Source organism: Drosophila rhopaloa, unplaced genomic scaffold (assembly GCF_018152115.1).
Source record: "Drosophila rhopaloa isolate 14029-0021.01 unplaced genomic scaffold, ASM1815211v1 contig_115, whole genome shotgun sequence".
Taxonomy (NCBI): Eukaryota; Metazoa; Arthropoda; class Insecta; order Diptera; family Drosophilidae; genus Drosophila; species Drosophila rhopaloa.
Genome location: NW_025334990.1, coordinates 8,241,462 through 8,263,969, shown reverse-complemented (window position 1 = coordinate 8,263,969; position 22,508 = coordinate 8,241,462). Strand labels below are relative to the sequence as shown.

General features: G+C 38.3%; 3 protein-coding genes across 4 annotated transcripts; 2 read left to right on the top strand and 1 right to left on the bottom strand.

Moving 5' to 3' along the window:
* Positions 1 to 1,899: 1,899 nt before the first annotated feature.
* LOC108043040 lies at positions 1,900 to 15,707 on the bottom strand. 2 transcript variants are annotated; one of them, XM_017121577.2, is made up of 8 exons: positions 15,139 to 15,707; positions 12,792 to 13,067; positions 5,984 to 6,229; positions 3,535 to 5,473; positions 3,382 to 3,480; positions 3,070 to 3,319; positions 2,925 to 3,013; positions 1,900 to 2,863 (listed from the first exon to the last, which is right to left on the bottom strand). In XM_017121577.2, exons 2-8 carry the CDS (start codon positions 12,955 to 12,957, stop codon positions 2,650 to 2,652), a joined length of 3,003 nt encoding a protein of 1,000 aa, XP_016977066.2. In that variant the 5' UTR covers positions 12,958 to 13,067; positions 15,139 to 15,707; the 3' UTR covers positions 1,900 to 2,649. The 2 variants fall into 2 exon arrangements, with proteins under 2 accessions (XP_016977066.2, XP_016977067.2); XM_017121578.2 differs by lacking the exon at positions 15,139 to 15,707 and adding an exon at positions 13,684 to 13,730.
* Positions 15,708 to 18,859: 3,152 nt separating this feature from the next.
* On the top strand, positions 18,860 to 19,483 carry LOC123037207 (circumsporozoite protein). The gene has a single exon (XM_044456933.1). The coding sequence runs from the start codon at positions 18,860 to 18,862 to the stop codon at positions 19,388 to 19,390; it is 531 nt and encodes a 176-aa protein (XP_044312868.1). The 3' UTR covers positions 19,391 to 19,483.
* A 1,668-nt stretch (positions 19,484 to 21,151) lies between these two features.
* Positions 21,152 to 21,711, top strand: LOC108043026 (classical arabinogalactan protein 4-like). The gene has a single exon (XM_017121553.2). It carries the CDS (start codon positions 21,163 to 21,165, stop codon positions 21,637 to 21,639), a length of 477 nt encoding a protein of 158 aa, XP_016977042.2. The 5' UTR covers positions 21,152 to 21,162; the 3' UTR covers positions 21,640 to 21,711.
* The last annotated feature ends 797 nt before the right edge of the window (positions 21,712 to 22,508 follow it).

Sequence of the window (22,508 nt, the reverse complement as noted above, 5' to 3'; positions counted from 1 at the left end):
TCGACTTTGTTTTTCTTTTGCTTTAAGTTTCTGCATAAGTATGATTGACTTTTCTTTACGTTTAGTTTGTTTTTGAAAGACAGAAAACGATGACTTAAATTTTGAAGCTTATAATGGGGAGATAATAAACATAAATGTCTATTTTTATAGTATTTAAAATAAACTTATCAGTGACTGTAATGTGTGTTTCGCATCTAAAAAATGTACGACATTCAATGTCTTTGAAACGAAAATCGATACCAATCTTGGGTGACAACACCTAGAAATCATACATATTTAAGATAAGTATACACAAAACTGAGCTTAGAATTTAATCATAAATATTCGAATTTGAAAATATATTTACTCAGAGTAATATTATTTTTAAACTAAATGACAGCTATTCAAGTTAGCCAAAGTCTATAATGAAGCTTTACTACTCTATATCTTAATGCTTTCAGGATCTTTCTTTGCTCATTTTTCACTTCAAAGATTTGTTGAGCAAAGGTACATATTTAATTTATGTAAACCAATGAAATGGCTTTCTAAAGTACCTCTTTGCATTTATGTAGATATATTTGACATTTTTGTCGAGATGCAGGTTTCGCACGGTATCCAAACGAAATATTTAAGTGAAAGTCTATACAGACAACTACTTTAATATTAAGCAAAATGTTCAAAACCATAACGACCTGACTTAATTTAAAAAACAAACTTCAATGCTAATCGATAAAAAAATTAGTCAAAATCCAAATAGCTTAGTGCCGTTTAAATGTTTTGACAATGTTTAGTAGGTTTATGCCAAACTGGTTTAATACTTCAATTAGCTTATGGTTGTACATTTTTTAAATTAAGTCAATAAGTGTAAAAGTTAAAATGAAAAGCTATCAACCGGTTTCTTTAAATCAAATACAATTAAGTACGATCTTAATGCTTCGTACAACCTCCAGTTGTTCACAGGCCAATCAAGCGAGTTAGGTCCAATTGTACATAAGACTAGCGAGCTGTGGCAATTCAAAGATGTGATTTTACCGAATATATATACAGGCACATGTATTCCTTTGCAAATAAATAAGTACATAGAACGAGTATATATATTTGGCTTAGGCATAATATTTCTGCTTTACGAATTTCACTTTACATGTTCTTGCATAAATGGAACGCCGAGTGCAACTTGTAGGTGAAAACTATTTAAATAAGAAATGCATATAATATAGTTAAAAAGCTCAAAAAAGGCTGTTTCAAAAGAGGAAAAATAAACGAATTTAAAATAGTCTGTTTGGAGACGGCAATGCAATTGCAAAGGAAAGTAAAAATACATTTTAAGTCATAAGACAAAAAATATTTGAGAGCATTAGCTCCTTATAGAAATAAGCATACAAATAAGAAGAAATCATAAACTTCATAAATTCGAATTGGGTTTTTAACAATTTATGTATATGCAACTTTTAATCAAAACACTTCCAAATGGAAATTATTGTATCCGTCGAATTTTGATGTCTAACCTAACCATGATTAAATTACTGTTTGAATTCGATTCGTAATATAAGAAAACAGGGCTAACTGCTTTCAAGCAGAGAGCACCAGTCTAAAAATTCAAATGCATGACAAATAAAAAGTAAAAGGACTTTACACGGTGAACAAATTTGCACCAGAATATTCCCATCTCAGAAAAAAACCATAATATTAACTTACTACTTACAAAAAATACTTGTTCTATGAGATAGATCAGGCTAACTGCGATACACAGAACTTTCTGACTGCTCTTTTGGAGAGCTTGATCTCCCGCTTTATAATATTGCTATATAAACATATAAAATTATAAATGTTTTTAAACTCTTGGTGTTTGGTGTCTAAATAAAAAAGCCAAAAAAGAAATCAGAATCCTCTATTTCTGGAAATAAGTCTAAAAATACCATCTTCCGGATTATATAGGTATATACACGTTTTATTCAATTAGATATATAATTTATAATCGTACCATTTCAGTAATATTTCCATTACAATTAATTCTCATTTACTTAGATTGACTACACAATTTGTTGTTATTAATTAAGAAGATTGTTTGGTTAAACTTAAATTGAGTTGAATAATCTTTTCCGTTTATAAAGTATTATGGTTAAAATACAATAAGTTCACTTCTGATATGGCGACAAAGATATTAGGAAACCTCTAGAAAACTGCATTTATTAATTTCATTTGGATTTAATACACATTGGTCCAACGCAGAATTAATTTCAATTCCGTTTTTACAATCAATAGCAAAATAGTCTAAAAATCAATTAACAGATACATTTTGAATGATTGTTTGGCGCAGCTCTTAAGTCGTTAACCTCATCGAATTCCGCACAGATTCTCAGTGGCCAATGCATTGTCTGAGAAGTGGGATTCGGTAAGATTGTTTCGCCAACGTTCGTCGGTTGTAATATAAAAAGATCCGAGCCGGAGGCGAGTTGTTAACAATTGGTAAATCATATATTATTGTTATTGCAATGTTCAACATCTAGGCACAAAATATATTGCTTCTCAATTGGGTATGAAAGTTATTGCATAGTCGTTAGAGTGTTGAGAGCCCAGGTAGGAGCACCTCAACTATTAAAAAACAAAATAATAATACGTAATATGTCTGCGCTTTGCTTGTTAGGAATCATTGTTCGAAGGTTGAAATGTTTATATGGGAGACACTCGCTTCGTGGGCGAGTTGCTCAGCAGGGCTGCCTCCTTGGCCCGCTCGTGCTCGTCCTGGAAGAAGATCTTGGTGATGACCACGTCGCCGGTGCTCAGCGTCTGCGATTCGGCGTCCACCAGTTTCACCACCCGCTTGTCAGTCGTTCGCAGAATGGGCGTCACACTGCGCTCCCCTTGGCAATTGCAGTTCTTAATGCTGAAGAAAAAGATATTCCTTAGTTAATATACATTTACTTTTCAAAATATTAAACACTCACTTTCTGGATTTTTCGCGAACAATTTGCAGATTCTCGGTGGTAGCAATGCTCGATCCTAATTGCTCTTGCATCGAATTTGAGGCTATAATCTATAAAAATACAAAAATTAACCTATCTGCATTATAAGTATCTGTGGATAACTAACTTGTTCACATGGCAGCGAGGTGGCAGTCGTCAGAATGGCCTCCAGCTTATCAATACGTGCTATGCGATCCATGGATTTGTTCTGGAGAATCTCCTCCAGCATTTGCATGGATTCAGTCAGACTTGGCGGCTCTGAACTGAAGCGTGGCGAAAAAGTGCCCGATAGCGAATTGTCTGAGGGCACCGAATCCAAGCTGGGAAATGTGTCATTCTCATTTGGCTCTGGCTCATCCTCTGAATCACTTTGGTCTCTGGGGGTAGAAATATAATTTTAAAATGAATATTTATCTATTTTGTAATTGTATAAACCCACTTGCTGGGATTGCCGGCGGACTCCATTTTCTCCAGCTTCTTGGCCACCTTGTAATAGCCCTTCAGGCGCTCCTTCTCATCCTCTGTCAGGTCCATGTACCTGTGGTTTAATCATAGATATATGATTTTAATTTACAGGTAATTTATTACTTACCGGAGCAGGCGTATCTCGCGATTGGATAGCACAATGCTCTTGCTGGTCTGGGCCAACTTTTGCTTGAGATCGGAGACCTCGGTGCTGACCTTACGCTGCTTCTTGCGTATCTTCACCTCGTTGGGTTTGATCTGCATGAGTATTTGCTCGGTGCACAGCTCCGAGAAGAGTGCTTTATTCTCCGGTTTGATCTGCCGCGCCAGATTGCCAAACAACTGATCGTGTATCAACACGAGGACATCTCCCGCTGCATACAGCATCATTTCCCGCGTGAGGGGTCGCTTGGCCCAGAATTTCTGATCCCTTCGGTAGATCTGCTTTAGCTGATCCTTGATGGGATTGCAGGGGGCGTTGTACTGCTCGCACAGCGAGTTGAGCGATATGTACTTGGCCTTGTAGACCTGCTTTCCGCTCTCTTGATACTGCAAAATCGCATGTGCGGCCTGTGTGTCAAACACATTTCGCAGCAGTATGCCAAATTGCAGATACAAATTGGCAGCATCGTTGCGGCAGTCGTGTATCACCTTGATCACCTGGTCGTGCTCCAGCACAGTCTTCAGTCCACCGTCAGTGACCATCGCCGGACAGGATTGCACATCGAACAAAAAGGCTTCGCCACGGGTTGTTCCAATCTCAATTAAAGTAATCTCCCCCTTTAGACCCAAATTAATGCCCTCGCAGTCTAGGGAGACCACTATGTTCTCATTCTTGGCCGCATATCTGAGTATGATGTCGGTCACAAACACCGATTGCTTGACATTCGCTATCACCGTGGTGTTCTGCAGGACCTTTATCTTCCAGGTGTCGCCGACAAAGTAGCTATGACTAGGTGAGTGGTTGGCATTGTTTAGATTCGAATTCGAGTTGCTATTGGCGTTATTTGCAGCACTGGCATTTTGGTTAGCACTCGAATTGGCAATGGAATGCACGGGACTGGCGTGCGGGGAGGTTGGCCCGCCTTGCTGGTTGGCCAGCGATTGCTTATCCTTCTCCAGATTTTCGGCTAGAGTCCGTATAACTAAAGTGTTGATGCGTTGCTTGAGGGTTTGGTTAACACTATTCAATCGCTGCTCCGCTGGATTCTGCGTCGTTTGCTGCGGCTGTTGCGTCTGTTGTTGCTGTTGCTGCTGTGCTGAGTTATTAATGGGCCCGTAGCAAGTGTTCGCACTGGGATAGTTGTTCTCGCACAGATTCTCCAGCTTCAGCTCCGACATGGGCACATAGCTGTCGAAGCCAGAACTTGGCTCCGATTTGGGTTGCCCAAAGCCCTGACTCTGACCCATCACATTCGAAACGGGGGCATTCAGCTTGAAGTTCGGGCAGGCTATGCTATTGTTGTTATTATTGCTGCCATTGCTCCCATTATTGTTGTTCGTGTGACCATTACTCCGCAGAGCAGGCGATTGCAATCTCTGCTGCACTGAACTGACACCACCAACTACTCCACCTCCGACTCCACCTCCGACTCCCGATTCCTGCTTCCGAATGCTGGCATTGTTGTTATTATTCAACGCATTGAACTGCTCCCGGGTTTGAGCCTGGGCCTGCTGGATGTGCGTATCGCTGAGCTTCGGCTTTTGCAGCAGTGTGACTAGATTGGCCTGTATGTGAAAGCAGTCCGCAAAGAGCTTGAGAAACGAACTCAAATCCCCCGGCGTCTTGAACATGCGCAGCCACTGATCCTGCGGAAAGTTGGTGGTCAGCAGGTGGAACAGTTGGTCCACCAGCAGCGGCCCCTTGACCTCGATGCACTGGGCAAAGAAATCGAGCATCTGCTGCGTTCCGCGCGTATCGATGTTCGACTGCGGCAGGTGGAGGCGATCCCGCGCCGGCAGATCCGTCATGTTCTCGCAGCCCACCAGCATCACATAGTCGTCCGTCACTTTGAAGGTATCCGTGTGCTTCATCAGAAAGTCAGTAAACTCTTTGATGTGTTGACCTGTGGCGAAAAGAGAAAAGATTAGATGGATTCTTCTGGAACATGTGTAAGTATAATCAAGGTGGCCACTTTTAATGACTTTCTACATTCTAAGAAATGAGCTACGTAATCTTTTACCAAAAAATATTGGGGCACATTTTTAAGCCGGTTTAGTTTAGTTTTAAATGTATTAGCTGAATGTTTAATCAACAATATTGTCAGATCTCTTTTTAAACGCTTAGCATTAGATTAATACAGCCTCATCTTTAAATTTGCATTTAACATCAAATTCTAAATAAATAACAATCAAAATTGGCTGTTATTAAATTTGTTGTTCTTTTTTGGAAAGGAACATAAAAGTTTAAATGAATGATTACTCATTTTAGGATATTTTTCAAAGGTTGATATTTAAATGTTTTCTGGCTGTAACCTAAAACGAAATCATTTGTTAGAAAATTTGTCAGTCTAAAGTTGTTTTCTTCTTTTTTTCTAAAGGCAACCATGATCGTTAACATTTGTTTTAAAACTCACCCGATATGTGACGCACTTGGGGCGATGCCTGCGACCTGTGGCCGAGCAGACTGCGAACGGGCACCTCGGCAGCCGCGCCGTACTGCAGCATCTTGTTCTTGAAGTAGTCTTTAGCCTCTTGGATATAGTCCCGCTTGCCCCCGCAGCCGCCGTCGTCCGCACTGGTGTGCTGATAGGCGTTCACCTGGACATAATCACCGTCGACCAGAAATATTGCTGGGTATTGGGCGAGAAATTTCTTCAGACCTGTCAAACGGTGGAGCAGAAGCAAAAAGCCGTCAATTATAATTAGGTGGACCATTAGTGGGTGCTTCGATGGATGCGAGTGAGTGGTTAATGCAGTAAAACTGTTGCAACAGCGCAAACCTAATTAATTTCCCCTTTGTCCGCTGTGCTTTCAATGTGTCAACTCTGAAATTACGCTAAGACGCGTAAGTACTTATTGTGGTTGATTAATTCCCGGGAATAACTGGCTCGTCTGATTGTGTCTCTATATGGAAACATAAGTAGTTTCAACTCTCAACTTTAACAACTGGATTGTGCAAAGTTTTCTTTGCCTCGTCTATATCAGCGGTTAACATGTGCCTGGATTCCCATAATTAACAACATTGTTTAATCGCATAACCATCAAATGACGAGACTACATTCATCCGCATGTGCCTACATCTACATATGAATAATCATGTGAGTTTTGTGCTGCCTGTTTCAATGTTGTTGATTTGGTTTGTAAAGTTGGCAAAAGTTTCTGGATTCAAAGTTAGTTTACAATTACATGACTGAGGGAAGGACTGCCGGAGATTTGACTTTGTATATGTGCACTGACAGATTACATTTTGTGTTTATCCAAAGTTTACTTTCGTTACATGAAAAATGGAGAAAAAGAGTTACATACTTCTACTGTAAAAAATCACTCAGGGTTATTAATATAAAATACATTTTTATACGTAACGTTAACCAATCAAATTTTGCTTCACATTCTTGTGAGTGATTAATAAATAAAACAACCTGGATTTCTTAAATAAATATTCTAAACTTTTTAAAGTTACAATGCTTACAAAAAATATATTTTAAAATACAATGTTTATTAGATTAAACATATTCATACATTTATGTGCCTTCTAGCAGGTATCTGTGAAAAGTATTCCTTAAAATATATAACATAAAATAAATAGATAGACTATAAAGTAGTTAGGCCGGTTGTAATTTCACATTTTAAAGCCTTTTCCTTCTTGTCTTCTTATATTTCTTCTTTCTTGTTTTTTATGGCGGTAAGAATAAATACTACATTTTTTTTGAGTGTAATGGTAAACGAATGAAAAGTGAATGAACTCAAGCCGTGCAAAGCGAGCTAGCGAACCATTTATTTGATAAATCAGGTCATAGTTGCTGACTGACTGCTGCCGTCGGCCCAAAACGGGACACCCGTCGCCGGAGCCCAGCCCTCCACTTCCAGCTCATCATCCGCAATTGGTAGGAATGCGATGAGCACTCGACTCCATATGTCCCATTGTATCGGTCCGCCCCTCGCCCACCGCCCACATTTCCATCTGTTGTGTTCACTATTGTTTGGGTAATATGACGTGACAAGACAAACGCGTAGCGATGGATAGATCAGAGGTTTGTTGGGGGAATTTCGGTGGGTGGTGAAGCGGTGAACGTTGCGTGTCACTGAGGTAGACACAAATTCAGCTTCATAACGCCAGACATAAATTAATTCAATTGCATTTGACATAACTCAGCTTTAAAGTCGCATAAGGAGAACGAACGTTGATTAATCAAATCGGACTGGCATTATGCAATGGAAATTGCCAACGGATTTGGCAAGTCAATCCCAAAGTAATCCCCGAGTAAACATCTAGTTATCCCATTTCCCAGCTGCCAAATGAGCCACAAAACTGACAAATGGCTAGTAATTTCCACCGAGCACAAAAAAAAAGAAGAAAAAAAGAAAAAGGTTAAGATGGCAAATCCTATCGAGCGTAATTCAATTTTATGTTTACTTAGAGAAATTGAAATTTGTGGAACAGGTCACAACTGACGCCGCAAATCGAAGTTCATAGCATTTCAATATTAATATTTATCGAAGGCGAACGCCAAACCCGAATATGTAATGTAATGTGCAAATATATATACAAGCCGAGCACTTGGCGGACCAATATTTGTCTGTGTGCTTGGCCGCAATTCTTGGCAAGCAAACATTTTTGGCTACACCTTCCGCCCACCGAGTGGAGCAGGTGTTGTGGGTTAAGAGGGTGGCGGCACTGCCACATTTTACGGCTCGACCCACTTGGACACAATTTTTTTTTTTTTTTTTTTGCGGTGGCAATTTTCAAATGCACCGAGGACACTCGCCATAAATTTATGTATATTTATGCCTCTCCGCTTATTGAAGAAAACGAAAACATTTCCCCGGGATGTTGTGAATCGAAATGTAAGTGAACACACAGGTAAAGGGTTATGTCTGGCCGTAAACTCAAGATTTTATGACTCACCAAAGGGTTTGGGGGAATGGCAGCTATGAGGGGGCGAGGGTGAGCCAACTTCCTAGAGTCGTGACTTCATTAGGAACTCATTAGTTCCACCTCATCTAAAAGTCCTGGCTGTCAAAACGGTTACCAATCAATTAGAAACAAATGGCACAGAGTTCACAAATAATGAATAGCACATTCACTTTCAGCTTAAACAAAATGGTTCGCCTTTTGCAATTAATGTCAAAAATCAATGCGACTCTCCATTTGGCTCGAGAAAAGGAAAGTTAACTAAAGCATAAAAACCTTGGCTGCACACACGCAATGCCTGGAAATGTCGAGGGGGATTTTCGTTGGGTGTTGGGGGTTAAGAGCCACCGGCTGGCAGGCGTTAAAGGATTTCCTACAGCCGACATAAAATCGTTAAATTTACGACAATGTCAGAAATTGAAATGCTAAGCGTAAATGCAGAAGGTTCAAGTGAAATGAGTTTCTTTCCATGGACAGATCGATCAGCTAATCATTTAATATGTGCTCAGAAAAAATTGTTGTAACTTGTTGATAACTTATTTAATTTTGGAACTGATGTCTACCAATAAAAATTGATACTAAATGCTTAAAGATATTATTAAACATATATTTGAAATGAAAAAATGCTAAAATGTATGTAATTGCGTTGCTAATTAATTTTTAACTTTTATAGTATCAAATATTTATCTAACCGGTAATTTTCGAATTGATTTTTGTGTAACCAACTATTTATTCCATTTGCTTTGACAATTTATGCCAGTTGCTTGTGTTTTTGCTTTGGCAATCGATTACGCAAAGCGAAAAAAATAAACACACACTGAAAAACAGTTGCGAACCTTCGCAAAAGGCTTGGCCTGTTTTGGTGTATGTTTTTTTTTTACTTTTTTCTATTTTTCCTATTTTGTTTGTACAATTATTCAAAGCCGTTGGCAACTAAAAATGGCAAAACGATAGAGTAAGCTAAATGGTCGTGTTTGTTTGTTGTTGTACGTTAAATTAGCAACGAAATTTAAGTTTGCCATTAACGAGGGCACAGCTCAGCTAAGTCTTCAAGCTGTTTGTCTAACCCAATAGAAGTCTGGGCAACGTTTAAATTTCTCCCTGGTTAGAAAATTGCTTTTGACGTTAATTTCCCAAAAATGTTTTCTCAATGGTGGAGAACCCTCATCAATCGCTGGGGAATATGCATGGTAGCACACACACCTCCATTTATTATTGAAGCAACAAATGGATTTGGAGCCCGGGCTCAAGTCTCTAGAATATCATGCAATTTTATTGAAATTCAATTGAACATTTTTGTCACGTAATCGACACTTTTCTATTACAAAGTTTCCGCCTTTCCCCCAACCCTGCCACTTCTGACCAAAAACCACATAATGGGTGACTTGGATGGGTCTATTGTGGGCGGCATTCGCAAGGGTATAACTGCTACCCCGGCGGTTTTAACGGCTTATAAGTTGGGCAAACAACACGTTGACAAAATTGAAGAGGCATAAAATATGTTTATGGGATTTTAGGTCAGTCCCAGTGGGTTGAATTCCGGGATTAGTGGGCGAAATTGGGTTCCCATTGACCAATGAACTCCTTATCACTTGTTTGATAGAGACTTGGAATATCTAACCAGTCACATCTGACGCTTTTCTATTTATAAACCAGACCTTGACATGTCCCATAAATATTTTCCAAGCTCTGATTATTACATTCGAACAATCCCCCAACTGTGATTTGCGTGTTTGGCGCATATTTCCCTGAATTTTCCCTACTTTGTCTATTGCGTTCTTAGCCAAAACTAAAACGGACTCTTTAAGTCACAGATTAAACTATTTTAGCGGAAAAATGTTGCTCACCTGAGGTAAACACAATTTGTCTTGGCGGCAGAGTCACGCACATGTGTAAAAAATCATCAAATGCGATAAACATTTTGTTAAATGTTTATTTTCTTGTTGCAATTAGTGAAGCCAAGAAGTGTGAAACGCAAAAGTAGTAAATGCAACTATTGTCGGGGTGTGTGATGTGACAAATTTGTTGGGTTTTGGTAAGAAAAACTTTTTATAATTTGTTTTTAGAATATAACAAGAAAGGAAAGCTAACTTCGGGCGGAGCCGAAGTTGATATACCCTTGCAGAATACTCTATAAATTATATTCTCCAAAATTATTCATATGATGCATTCTTAATACTCATAAAAAATCCCAACTTCCTAACTTTAAAAACACCAAAGTTATGGCATTTCCAATCGTTCAGTTATATGGCAGCTATAGGATATAGTCGGCCGATCCTTATGGTAGGTCGGATTGGCTGGCCAAATATAACACCCATAGAAAATCCCAACTTCCTAACTTTACAAACACCAAAGTTATGGCATTTCCGATCAATCAGTTATATGGCAGCTATAGGATATAGTCGGCCGATCCTTATGAATGTATGTCGGATTGATTGGCCAAATATAAAACCCATAGAAAATCCCAACATCCTAACTTGACAAACACCAAAGTTATGGCATTTCCGATCAATCAGTTATATGGCAGCTATAGGATATAGCCGGCCGATCCCGGCCGTTCCGACTTATATACTGCGTGCAAAGGAAAGAAGGGTGTGTGCAAAGTTTGAATTCGATATCTTTAAAACTGAGAGACTAGTTCGCGTAGAAACAGACAGACGGACAGACGGACAGACGGACATGGCTATATCAACTCAGGAGGTGATCCTGATCAAGAATATATATACTTTATAGGGTCGGAGATGTCTCCTTCACTGCGTTGCACACTTTTGACCAAAATTATAATACCCTCTGCAAGGGTATAAAAATGTAAGGTATAAAAAGGGAGTAAATCGGTTTTAAGCATTTTCTTAAAAGTTGGTTAAAGTAATTATACAGTTTATTTCAGTGCTTATTTTATTTCGAATCTTTTATGCATACTCTCATCTTTAAATATTCCCACATAAATTGCTCGTCACATCTCAAGATCATAATGATTCTTTGGGATTAAATGATTTGCTATTAAGCCGTGCGGAGCGGCGTAAACAAATGTTTGCCATTTCCTGTTCCCGCCTCTTCTTTTTTAGCCCCTCTCCACATATGTGAGAACATCAAACAAATGACTTCACATATGTATCTCTTGGGCAACGAAGGGAAAGTGCATTGCACCTTCCCAACTCCGCGCTAAGTGGTACCTATTTTTAAAAACCGAAAGTTGTTTGTTGTGGCTATTTTTAGTCGTTTGAGTTAACCGTGCATTTTGATAAGTAGCGTAGCATGAAGTTTTTCATGTGCCGAGTTGTCAATGGAAGTACAACACGTGTATGCGGAGATTCTCAAGTTATTTGTTCCATGTTTTTCATATACCAGTTGTAAAATAATACTCATAGCACTTGTAAAAAAACAAAGTGGGAGAGGGGGAAGCAAAAACCGACAACAACACGTGCATTATCGATTGCAGTTTGGGGTCTGCAATGAAAAGCTATAAACCCTTGGCATTTTTCTGTGGTTTCTGGCATTGAGATCAACTGTGGGATGGAAAATGTGGCGGGACAAAAGGGGGGTGCACAGACTCCCCTCTGGCAATGGCAATGGAAACGGCAATGACATGTGCACTTGGACGTCGGCCACTCGAAGGCAACAAGCATGCAACCAAGAGCAACAACACAATCATCGACTATGACAAACATCGACCCGCAGGTGCACAAATATGTTCGCATAACCGAACAAGAGTCCAGTATTGCTTTCCACCGCACACGTTTCCAATTTCCCAGGCTCAACTGGCGACATTTCAAATGAGAGGCGACTGAATGGGTCTGTATTTACAACCCGCTTTCTCATTGCATTTTCTTATATCTAATTAACAAACATTATACCACTTTGTCTCAAAAATTAAATATTTGGTAAAAGACACTTTACAACATAATTATCTCTTTAATTAAACTCGTTTTTTGTCATCTCCACCGATTGTTTAATGCAGTTTCATTAAAATGTGTATTAAAATAGTTTTTATTTGATTGAAAATTCATTTTGAAGAATGAAACTTTTTCGAGTTTTTCTTATTTTGAATTTCGATTATCTATGTTTTGTTTTCTGCTTTAGATTTCGTGTCTAATGGAGGTGGTTTAAAAATGATTCGAGTTAAAGGTCGAGTTATTATTTTTAATAATAATTATTTGGATTAAAATTTTTTGTATTTTTGTGTTTGAGAATATCAATGGTTTTTTATGGTTTTTTGTGCTAAAGGCAGAGTTTATTTCGGACAATTTCTTCTGTATATGAAGGAATGAAATGGAGTTTAGACATGTCGTGTTTTTTGGCACTGGACTTACCCGACTGACTGCCCCCGGCGATTTGTCGCATCTCCTTGGTGAACTCCTTGTTGCCAAACTGGCAGGACAAGTCGTGGACGGTGCGGGGCTCGCCCTTGTCCAGCAGCCGCTCCAAGAAGAAGAGCAGCGTCATGTTGCGTGCCATCTCGTACTCCATGGACTCCATTGTACCGTCCGTTCGGCGATATCTGCTATATCTGCTATCTACTATCTCCTATCTGCCGGCTATTTGCTCAATTATTAATCCACACGAGTACGTCACGTCGACTTGCTTATCTGCGGAAAGGGGAGAAAGGAGGGGGTAGAGAGTAAGTGAGGTGAAATGGCCAACACTTATGCAATGCGCCAAGAAAGCTGGCCAAAAGGCAGGGCACAAACTAGTAAAACCGCAAACACATATTAGTCACACGGAAAGAAAAGCTGATTTTTGAGTTTTTTATATTAGTTCAAAGTGTTGTTATATAAATCGCGATGAACATTTATTTCGTTAAGATGCTAAAAAACATACCGGGACTACATTTACACCGCTTAGTTCATGGTTTGGTTTAAGCCAAACAATTAACACTTTGGAATTTTTTCAAATTGCAATATTGAATAATAGTATCCATTTTTCTCTCAGTGCAATTGAGTTTCATTTTGTTTCTTTATTTATTTAATACATTTGCACTTTGCCACTTGAGCGGCTGCTGTCGCTCTCTCTTTCTCACGTGCTCTCTATCTCGACACTTGTCTCGTGTTTATGCATTGTTTTTGTTGCTTGCCTTGCACTAGTTGAAAAAATAAGAAAGAAACAAAAAAAACGGAAAAGTGGACGGAGGAGTTGCAGAGCCGTAAACTTTGTTTTCCTTCGTGAATAATTGAAAAACTCAGACTCATGCGAAGGCTCACGTACGAAGGAGTTGTTTCTTAAGGTCTGCGGCTCCCGTATCCTTGCGACATATCCTTGCGCGCCGCTCGAAAGTTTGAATTCAACTGGCAGCGATGTCTGCGCCCACAACATAAACACCGGCGAATTCGGTCAGCTGACTACGCGGCGAGAGCAGGAGCACACGTCTCAGCGAATTCGCATCAGTGTTGCTAGCTAAGATTTTCAAAACAGCCCAATTCGGCGAGAGGAACTGGGAAAATCCGCCACGGGGAGCTCTTTTATTGAGATAATATAATATAACTACAAAATTTCTTATAAATTCTAAACAAAATTCATGTCTTCATTTTTTTGTTTATTTTCGGAAACTTTTTCTAATGCTATATCTTGGAAAAATAAATGTTGTATACCGATTTATTTATTTATTATCCATTTATCTACTTTAAACGAATTTTAAGACATTCGGTTCAAAACACTATTACTGTTTACTGAAGTCCAATAAAGCCAGCAAACATTTTTAAAAGTAAAATTAAAGTTCGTGAGTGATTACTTAATGCTCATTAGCTTAGAAATAAATGTATTAAAATATTTACAACATTTCGTTCCTAACTGAACATTTTTACTAATGGACATTATTTCAAACTACTATTGTATGTTCACGATACAGTAATCTCGCCGAAGGATTTTCCAGTTAACGAAGATCGACTGTATGGGAACGCGCCAATTGGAATTTGCATGGGATTAGTACCAACAAGACTCTAAGCACAATGGGATTTGGTTGGACTTTTCGAATGGAATTCGGTGGGAATACGGCAATCAAAAGTTGGCACCTCGATGGGGCTATGGCTATATATAACATGTTTTAATTTGTTTGTTGTTGCTGCTGTTTCTGCTGCCGGTTGGCATGTGAAAAGTGCCAGCGCTGCAGAACAGGTGATTGACACAGAATATGGAAATGTGAAAACGTGTGGATACTGCAGCGGAAATGGAAAATGCCAGCACCCAGGAGAGTGCTAAAAAACAGCTTCACTAATTTCCAACATTTAATTCCCTAAACAGAACTTTTCACTCATTATTATTATCCAACAGGAAGGCTAGAAAAGCCAATAAGAAATGCAGGTGTAGCTGTGTTGGTGTTGTTCTATTGATAAGCCAAAACCGTTGACAACAAATATGTATTGAGAACGGCAACAAAAACAACAACCGCGCACATTCCAATCAATGTGTGTGTGTGTGTACAGGTATTTGTGCTTTTGTGTTGGTGGCTAAACAAGAAACTTCAGGCATACCAATAAAAAAAGAAGAGTCTTATTAGAAGAAAGAGAGGGCAAGTGCATGATGCGATGACTAAAGAAAGGTAAAAACAATAAAAGGAAAATAAAATATCTGCAGAGAGAAAACGCGCAAAAACGACGAAAGAAAGGGGCTCTCAAAATATGCAAAAAGCAAAAAAGAGGGCGAAAAAAGAGCAGTTATAATTACCTGCCAGTTAATCACTTGTTTTTCTTTTTTTTTGTTTGTTTAAGTGCACTTGTAATCTATATTTATAAAAATGAATTGACACATACGCGATACAGATCCTCGCGTTGGGGATTTCTCACCAGATCAACGATCAGATCAGATCTTTAGCTTTTCTATTTTCACTCGCGTAATTCAATTAGACATCAATTAATTTTTTTCGCTTAACATTTTTTCGGCGCAATTAACCAATACACTTGCAGAAAAACTGCGACGAAAGCAGTTAGATATTTTCGTTGTTGTTGTTTTTGTTGTTGTAACACACTCACATACGCGCTCTGGTCAGGTAGGTTATTTAAATATGTGTGTGTGTGTAAGTAAGGCACTTTAAAGGCTGTAAAAATTGTAAAAACCACTTGTTGCTCTGTTTTAAAGGCACTTTGCCGCTTTGTAGAAGCCGTAACGCCAATTTGAAACTCCGGGCGGTCGGCGGACAACGAAACACACGCTGGCCTGTTAAAAACGGATACAATTGGCACGGTTTTTTTTCGGAGCGGAGCGATGCGATTTGATGATGACAGCGCCAACGCGAACACACAAACACAAACAAAATGTACGAATATACCATATTTGAATGTAACGAAAATATGAGTATTTATCGATAAGGTTTTCTAGCAGCTCTACTGTACTTTCATCGAAAAACCCCAAACGGAATTTGAAATTAAAGATAGCTAATTTCGTATGTTTTTTAGATGTACATAAGGTTCATTATAATTATTTGCCAACCTAACTTTCTAAAATGTTTTCAAAACAAACTTTAAAGTTATAATAGTTTAAAAATTCGTATGTATGACTACGCTAAATATGACCACACCTATTAAATCACCTGATTTCGTTGACAAAAATTGATCATATTTTTAACTCTTTTATCTTTAGGTTTATTAAAGCATACATTGGATACTATTTCGGATTCGGTAAAAAAAAATCCAATTCATTTCAAACAAGCAACCGCGCGGACGTGGGATAACAGTGTGACCAGTACAGTGCAGCTTCGGAATTACCGACTAACGGTCTATTTGGTATTTTACGCACCAGGTGGCAACGCTAGGCGAAATGACCGTTACGCAGTGCGACCGTTGATCTCATTAACTTTAGTTCAACCTAAACTAATTTTGAAATTTATGTTTAAAATAAGTGCAGCCGAAAATATCTTCATAAAGATGATGTTTTTTAATATTATTATTATTCTTACAAAGTTTTTCTTTTTCTCATTTTAACGCCAAAAAACATTTTTGTGCACAGGTCCGAAATGTGCACAATTAAATATATGCAATATTGTTAATATTAATCTACTTTTTAATGGTCTTTGACGCTACAAGAAGCACCTATTGCTATTAAATTTCACTGTTAACCAATAATAATTACTTTTTAATTCATGTTGTCAATATCTATAGAAAATTTAGTAAAATCTGGTCAGAAAGGTTACCAAAATTAGACTCCAACATATATTTAATAGAGTCAGGTTACCTGCAATCAACAAACTTCTTTGTCTTACTCAACAACGAGTCCAAATCATCGAAAAGTAATTTCAAAGAAATTTAATTGAAACCCAATTTAAAATCCTTTAGAAGTAATAGATCCTGAAATTGGTATCTTTCAATCCAAAATAACACGAAAACAATAACGAAATCATTTTGACTCGATATAAAATTTAATTTCTTTATTAAATTAAAATAACTCATACTATTTATAATTGTTTTTACTTAAATATTAATAAAATAAAAGGAAGAGTTGATTTCGAATCCATATTCAAAAATATTGATAGACTGTGTAAGCCAACAGTCTTTGATATTACAATAATAAATAATAAAAAGTTACAGATATGTGTGTGTATTTTGACCTTCTCAGTTGTCAAAACAAAAATTAAATTTTATTTCGATCAAAAAACTAAGTTGGCAATGAAAACCTTCCTCGTGCTTTATTGTTATTTTATTTGCAAACGTCTTCTCACTCATAAAGCAAAGTTGGCATCTGTTTTGTGTGGTTATTTAAATAAGGTTAGCTGGTAAAGCACCGGGAGAATAGATTAAGCGTGTTAAACAGTACCTAAATATTTGACGTTGGAGGTGTTTTTGTTTGCACTTGGGATGTGTATAGACGAGCTTTTACTTAAATTCATTTAAAATTATGTGTACATTTGGATGCCCAAACTTGCAACATAAGTTTCTCCTTCGAAATCCCGATTTGTATTTATTATCATGTTTATATTACAAAACCTGTTGTTTGTGTGACTGTTTTAACAGATTGACTGAATGGACCAAATCAAATGAATTCTAAAGTAGGTACTCTATTGTTACAGCCAGACTTGTCCAAATATATCCTAATACGCCGCGTGAGACATATGTTTATTTAGAATCAGCACAGATTCAGCAATTAGATAAATACCTGAGTTGAAACCAGAGCAAGTATAGTGTTTCGGTACAGTAAATTGTGCCTATAGCTAAAAATGAAATCCCAAATCGTCTTCGCAATTGGTTTTCTGGCTCTCGAGGTGCCTGTTTATGGCCCAGGAACGGATTCCCCTGCCACAAGTCCCTCCAGCAGCTCGACTACACCTGCTTCCTCGACTTCCTCCTCGGCAACACCAACTGCATCAACCACGTCCTCTACTCCCAGTGACAGTGGTAAAGACTTATAGAAAAAATACTTCGGAATTAAATGTTTTACCAAATTTAATAAAATGATTCTATGAGAACGCAATAATAAATAGAAATATCGAGGATCTAAAAGAGGGACAGCTGGCGAAAAACATTACTTTGCCTTTTTTTGCGATCATTTTGCAAAGATTTGTCTTTTAATAAAAAAAAATCAGGCAAATATCTGTATCTAGTTGTTTATAAGTAAAGATAAGTAATCACATAATTTCAAGATAATGATCTATTATGATATCACGTAACTTTTGACACAATTTGTTGTACATATTTATAAATGTATTATATCTTTAATAAACCGAACAGCTTTTATTGGGTCAGAACTTTTTTTGACTCAATCTTATTTTACTGCTGCTCTTCAGATAATAAGTAAAAACTTTTTTCATAATATCCCCAAATAATTTTTTCTTGGTTATACTTTTTTTAACGATTCGAAAAAATGAACTAAAAAGCATAAAACATCCATTGAAATCAACTTTATATGTTTATTTTGAACCTATTGTCATAAGGAAGAGTGTGAATATTGTAAGTCGCTGATTTTTAATGTCATTACCGATTGCGAGAATATCCTTACATAAATATTAATAAAGAAAGCTTTGATCGAGATACTGACCTGTTAACTAATATGTAGCCTACCTAAAAGCGAAAATATTATTAAAATTTTTGAATGCTTTGTTTTATGCTTCTTAGATAAAAGCTTTCTTGGTGGTGAGAAAGTTACACAGACGTTTATGTTTGCACAGTCGCCAAACACTACAATAAAACCAGCCAATTGTCTACTATTTAAGTAATAACACAAAGAAACTTGCCAGCTTTTAATTCTTCAAAAAAAGATCGTCCATCACGCTTTTAGGTCTTAAAAAAACCTAGTCTCATCTTTTAACCCTGTTTAAAAAATATTTGTTGAGCTATGACGGCTTAGAGCAAACACAGATTCAGCAAACAGACTAAAATAAAAGAGATCGTCCCTATAAATACTCGAACTAAGACCAGAATGTGTACAGTACTTCATTAGGTGAAAGACAGAGCTCAAGATGCGATCCCCGTTCATCCTCGTCTTCGGCCTTTCTGCCCTCGTTGCGGCTGCTTACGCCGCAGGAACAACAGGAGCAGGAACAGGAACCGGGACTCCGGCTGCGGCAGGAACAGGAGGCACCCCTTCTACTGGAACAGGAGGCACCCCTGCGGCCTCTACTGGAACAGGAGGCACACCTGCGGCTTCTACTGGAACAGGAGGCACCCCTGCGGCTTCTACAGGAACAGGAGGCAGCCCTTCGTCTGCTTCTGGAACGACTCCAGCAGCTACAGCTCCTACAACTCCTCCAGCATCCACCCCAACTCCCACCCCAACTCCCAGTGCATCCGTTTCGCCCAGTGACTCTTCGGCCACGGATTCCGCGAACGCAGCGGAGGTGGCTAGGTTGGAGAACGTGATTGCAAATTTGAGACTTAAGGACAGGCGGCAACAAAATCGCATAAAAAAGCTTAGGGGAAAGCGTAACGGAAAGCGTAACGGAGGACGTAACGGAAGGCGTCGTGGAGGAAGACGCCAACGTCGGGGCTAGGCTCTACAAAAAGGACAAAATGTATTTGGAAGTTTCGACATTCACAATCAAATGTTTAAACAAATCAAATAAAATGAATATATGAGAACGCAATAACATTAATAGATTACAAATATCGAGGATCGGACAGTCCATACACTCGGGTAGACATATTGTAAAAAATTGAAAAGTATCGTGACCCATAACACCCACGAAATAGGAAACTCTGTAGAGAGAAGGTAGAGGCCAGTTATTGAGCGGTATCACTGCGTTACAAGCTGTAGGAACCCCTGGGAGTAAGAGCTTGGCCTTCTGGACGACGAACAAATGTTTTGCCATCGGGTCCTACTTTTTATACCCTTGCAGAGGGTATTATAATTTCGGTCAAAAGTTTGAAGCGCAGTGAAGGAGACATTTTCGACCCTATAAAGTATATATGTTCTTGATCAGCATCACCAGGAGAGTCGATCTAGCCATGTCTGTCCGTCTATCCGTCTGCCGTTTCTACGCAAACTAGTCCCTCAGTTTTTAAACTATCTGCTTAAAACTTTCCCAAAAGTGGTGTTCTCTTGCAGGTAGTATAAAAGTCATAGGAGCAATCGAAAATTTTTTTTTTTAATTTTAAAAAAGAATAAGTTTGTCGTTTTTAATTTTTTTTGTTCTTTGCGATTTGGTAATATTAAAATACTATGGAATTACGGGTTTGATTAAATTAAAATCGAACATTTATATCATATAGCTCCCATTGTAAATTAAAAAAATTGAAAAAAAATGTATTTGGCTGTTTTTTATTTATTAAAATATTCCTTTGACATATAGTAATTATTTATTAAGCTTTTAGTTTTGTCAGCATCGGACAAGCTATAGAGACGATGGCAAAATGCATCGCTAAATCGACGTGGCTTCATTGTTTTTGGTTATTGTAATAGCTGCAAGGGTATATAAAGTTTGCTTCCTTTCTTTTGATGTTTTGTTTTACAGGAGTGTCTTCTTCCTGCTGATGCGTCCAAAGAGCGAAGCTTCGTTAAGTCTTCTAGCTATGAGTCTTCCTGACGCATTCATACCACACTCATTAATGATTTCCCTCATAATTTGCAGGCTTTCGGTAAATTATATTAATTCGTTACCGAAATATAGAAAATTAAAAAAAGAATTCTGCGAAAACCACTTTCTCCTCGCCGCTTAATGACCATGCAAAATAAGTGAACGCGAACAAAAATTAACCATAAATCAAAAGAGAAAAATTATAACCTGTCGAAACATCCGTTTTGGTTTGTGCTATTTCTATGACCACGGCTGTACCTGTTAAGTTAAGCAATAAATATATACACTTTTACAAAAAAAAAGTTATAATAATAGTATTAAAAAAGTATGCTACAAAAAATTAAGACCTTTAAATTCTTTGTTTAATACTGGTTTGATGAAAGCTTTCTTTGTGATTAGAAAAGCTTCAGTTATTTGCGGTTGTTCAAATAATATCTAAATCTATTGATATCTCAGGCCCCTGTGTTTGCACAGTCGCTATCACAACTATGAATCCAATTGTCTGCTGTTTAATTAGAACACAAAAAAGCTATTCAACTTTTAGCTCTTTACAAAAAGATGGTCTAATCTTTTAACTCTTTACACAGCCTACACTCTGCAAACAAATACTTATTTGTTCGATGGCATATGGCGATCTTTAGCAAATACAGATTCTGCAATTAGACCACAATGTAAGATCGTCCCTATAAATACTCGAACTAAAACCGGAATATGTACAGTACTTCATCAGGTGAAAGACAGAGCTCAAGATGCGATCCCCGTTTATCTTCGTCTTCGGACTTTCCGCCCTTGTTGCGGCTGCTTACGCCGTAGGAACAGCTCCCGCTACTCCACCGGCGGCCACGCCGCCTACGGGCACACCGCCTGCGGCAACTCCTCCGGGCACTCCTACGGCGACTCCTCCAGCGACTCCTCCGGCGACTTCTCCCTCTTCTTCACCGCCCTCAGCCTCGCCGGCCGCCTCACCTGCTGCAGCTTCCCCCACCGCAACGTCCAGTGAATCCCCTTCGACCACGTCCCCCGACACCCTCAAAGCGGAGTTGACCAGGCTGACACGCGATGTTGAGAGACTGGAACGTCAAGAGCGCCGGGAGCGGCGCCGGGAGTGGCGTCAAGAGAGGCGTCAAGAGAGGCGTCAAGAGAGGCGTCAGGAAGGGCGTCGAGGAGGCCGTCGAGGAGGGCGCCAGGGAAGGCGTCGTGGAGGAAGACGCCAACGTCGCGGTTAAGCTCGCCAAAAAGGACTCTTCACAATTAAATGTTCAAAAAAATCAAATAAATAAATAATGTATGTGAACGTGCGATTACAATTTGTCTTTTCCCGATCTTGAAGACTCGGTCTAAATTTACCATGCCCAACGCCAACTCCCCCAAGCAGTCCACCACGCCCAATTTCCCCCTTCATCCACAAACTCCGACACCAGCGCAGGTCCTTGGAAAACTTCCTCTTATCAAAAGGCAACAAGAATATAATAAAATGCTTAAATGAATTTCAAACTATAGAAGCATCTATACTCTCAACCAATACCGAACAATTTGTGTTTTATCAAGTAAAAGCAGTGTCAATAGAAAGTATACAAATTTTACAGATGAAATTTTATGAGTCTACTTAACGATTTCCTAGTCCCCCAAATTAAATTCTTGACTATTCACGACAAAAATTTAAATTAGGAAAGGATGGGGCGAAACCGTCAGATGCTAGGAAAGCAACCCCTGAAAGTTTTAGCCTAACCTTTCTTAAAACAAATATGTTATTTAGGACATGAACAAGCAGTAAAAAAAAACTTAGAAAAATATTTAAACTTGATAATTAAGTCGCTTTTATGATCTTTGCCTCCCTAACTTCTGCAATTTTAAAAATTTTAAGAAAAACATTCTGTTTTATATCCGATATTTCAAACCGTTTTTTGCAAAGAACTTTGAGTAAAAATTTAATTTTACTTAACAAAAGAAATTATCGCTTAAAAACGAAGGTGAAAACTTGGTCTTTAAATGCCATTTTAAAATAGTAAACATAGTAATTACTTAACTAATAGTAGCAAGTTTGAATAACCGACTGAGTAAAGAAACCAGAAAACAAAAGAAAAAGTGGCTTCGA

Bases quoted from the DNA above. Each gene is read 5' to 3' on its own strand.
- LOC108043026 (XM_017121553.2), top strand. From the start codon at position 21,163: ATGCGATCCCCGTTTATCTTCGTCTTCGGACTTTCCGCCCTTGTTGCG.
- LOC108043040 (XM_017121577.2), bottom strand. From the start codon at position 12,957: ATGGAGTCCATGGAGTACGAGATGGCACGCAACATGACGCTGCTCTTC. The intron at 5,474-5,983 runs GTGAGTTTTAAA...TTTTCGCCACAG, and splicing joins CCAAGTGCGTCACATATCGG to GTCAACACATCAAAGAGTTT. The intron at 2,864-2,924 runs GTGAGTGTTTAA...CTTTTTCTTCAG, and splicing joins GTTCGCGAAAAATCCAGAAA to CATTAAGAACTGCAATTGCC.
- LOC123037207 (XM_044456933.1), top strand. From the start codon at position 18,860: ATGCGATCCCCGTTCATCCTCGTCTTCGGCCTTTCTGCCCTCGTTGCG.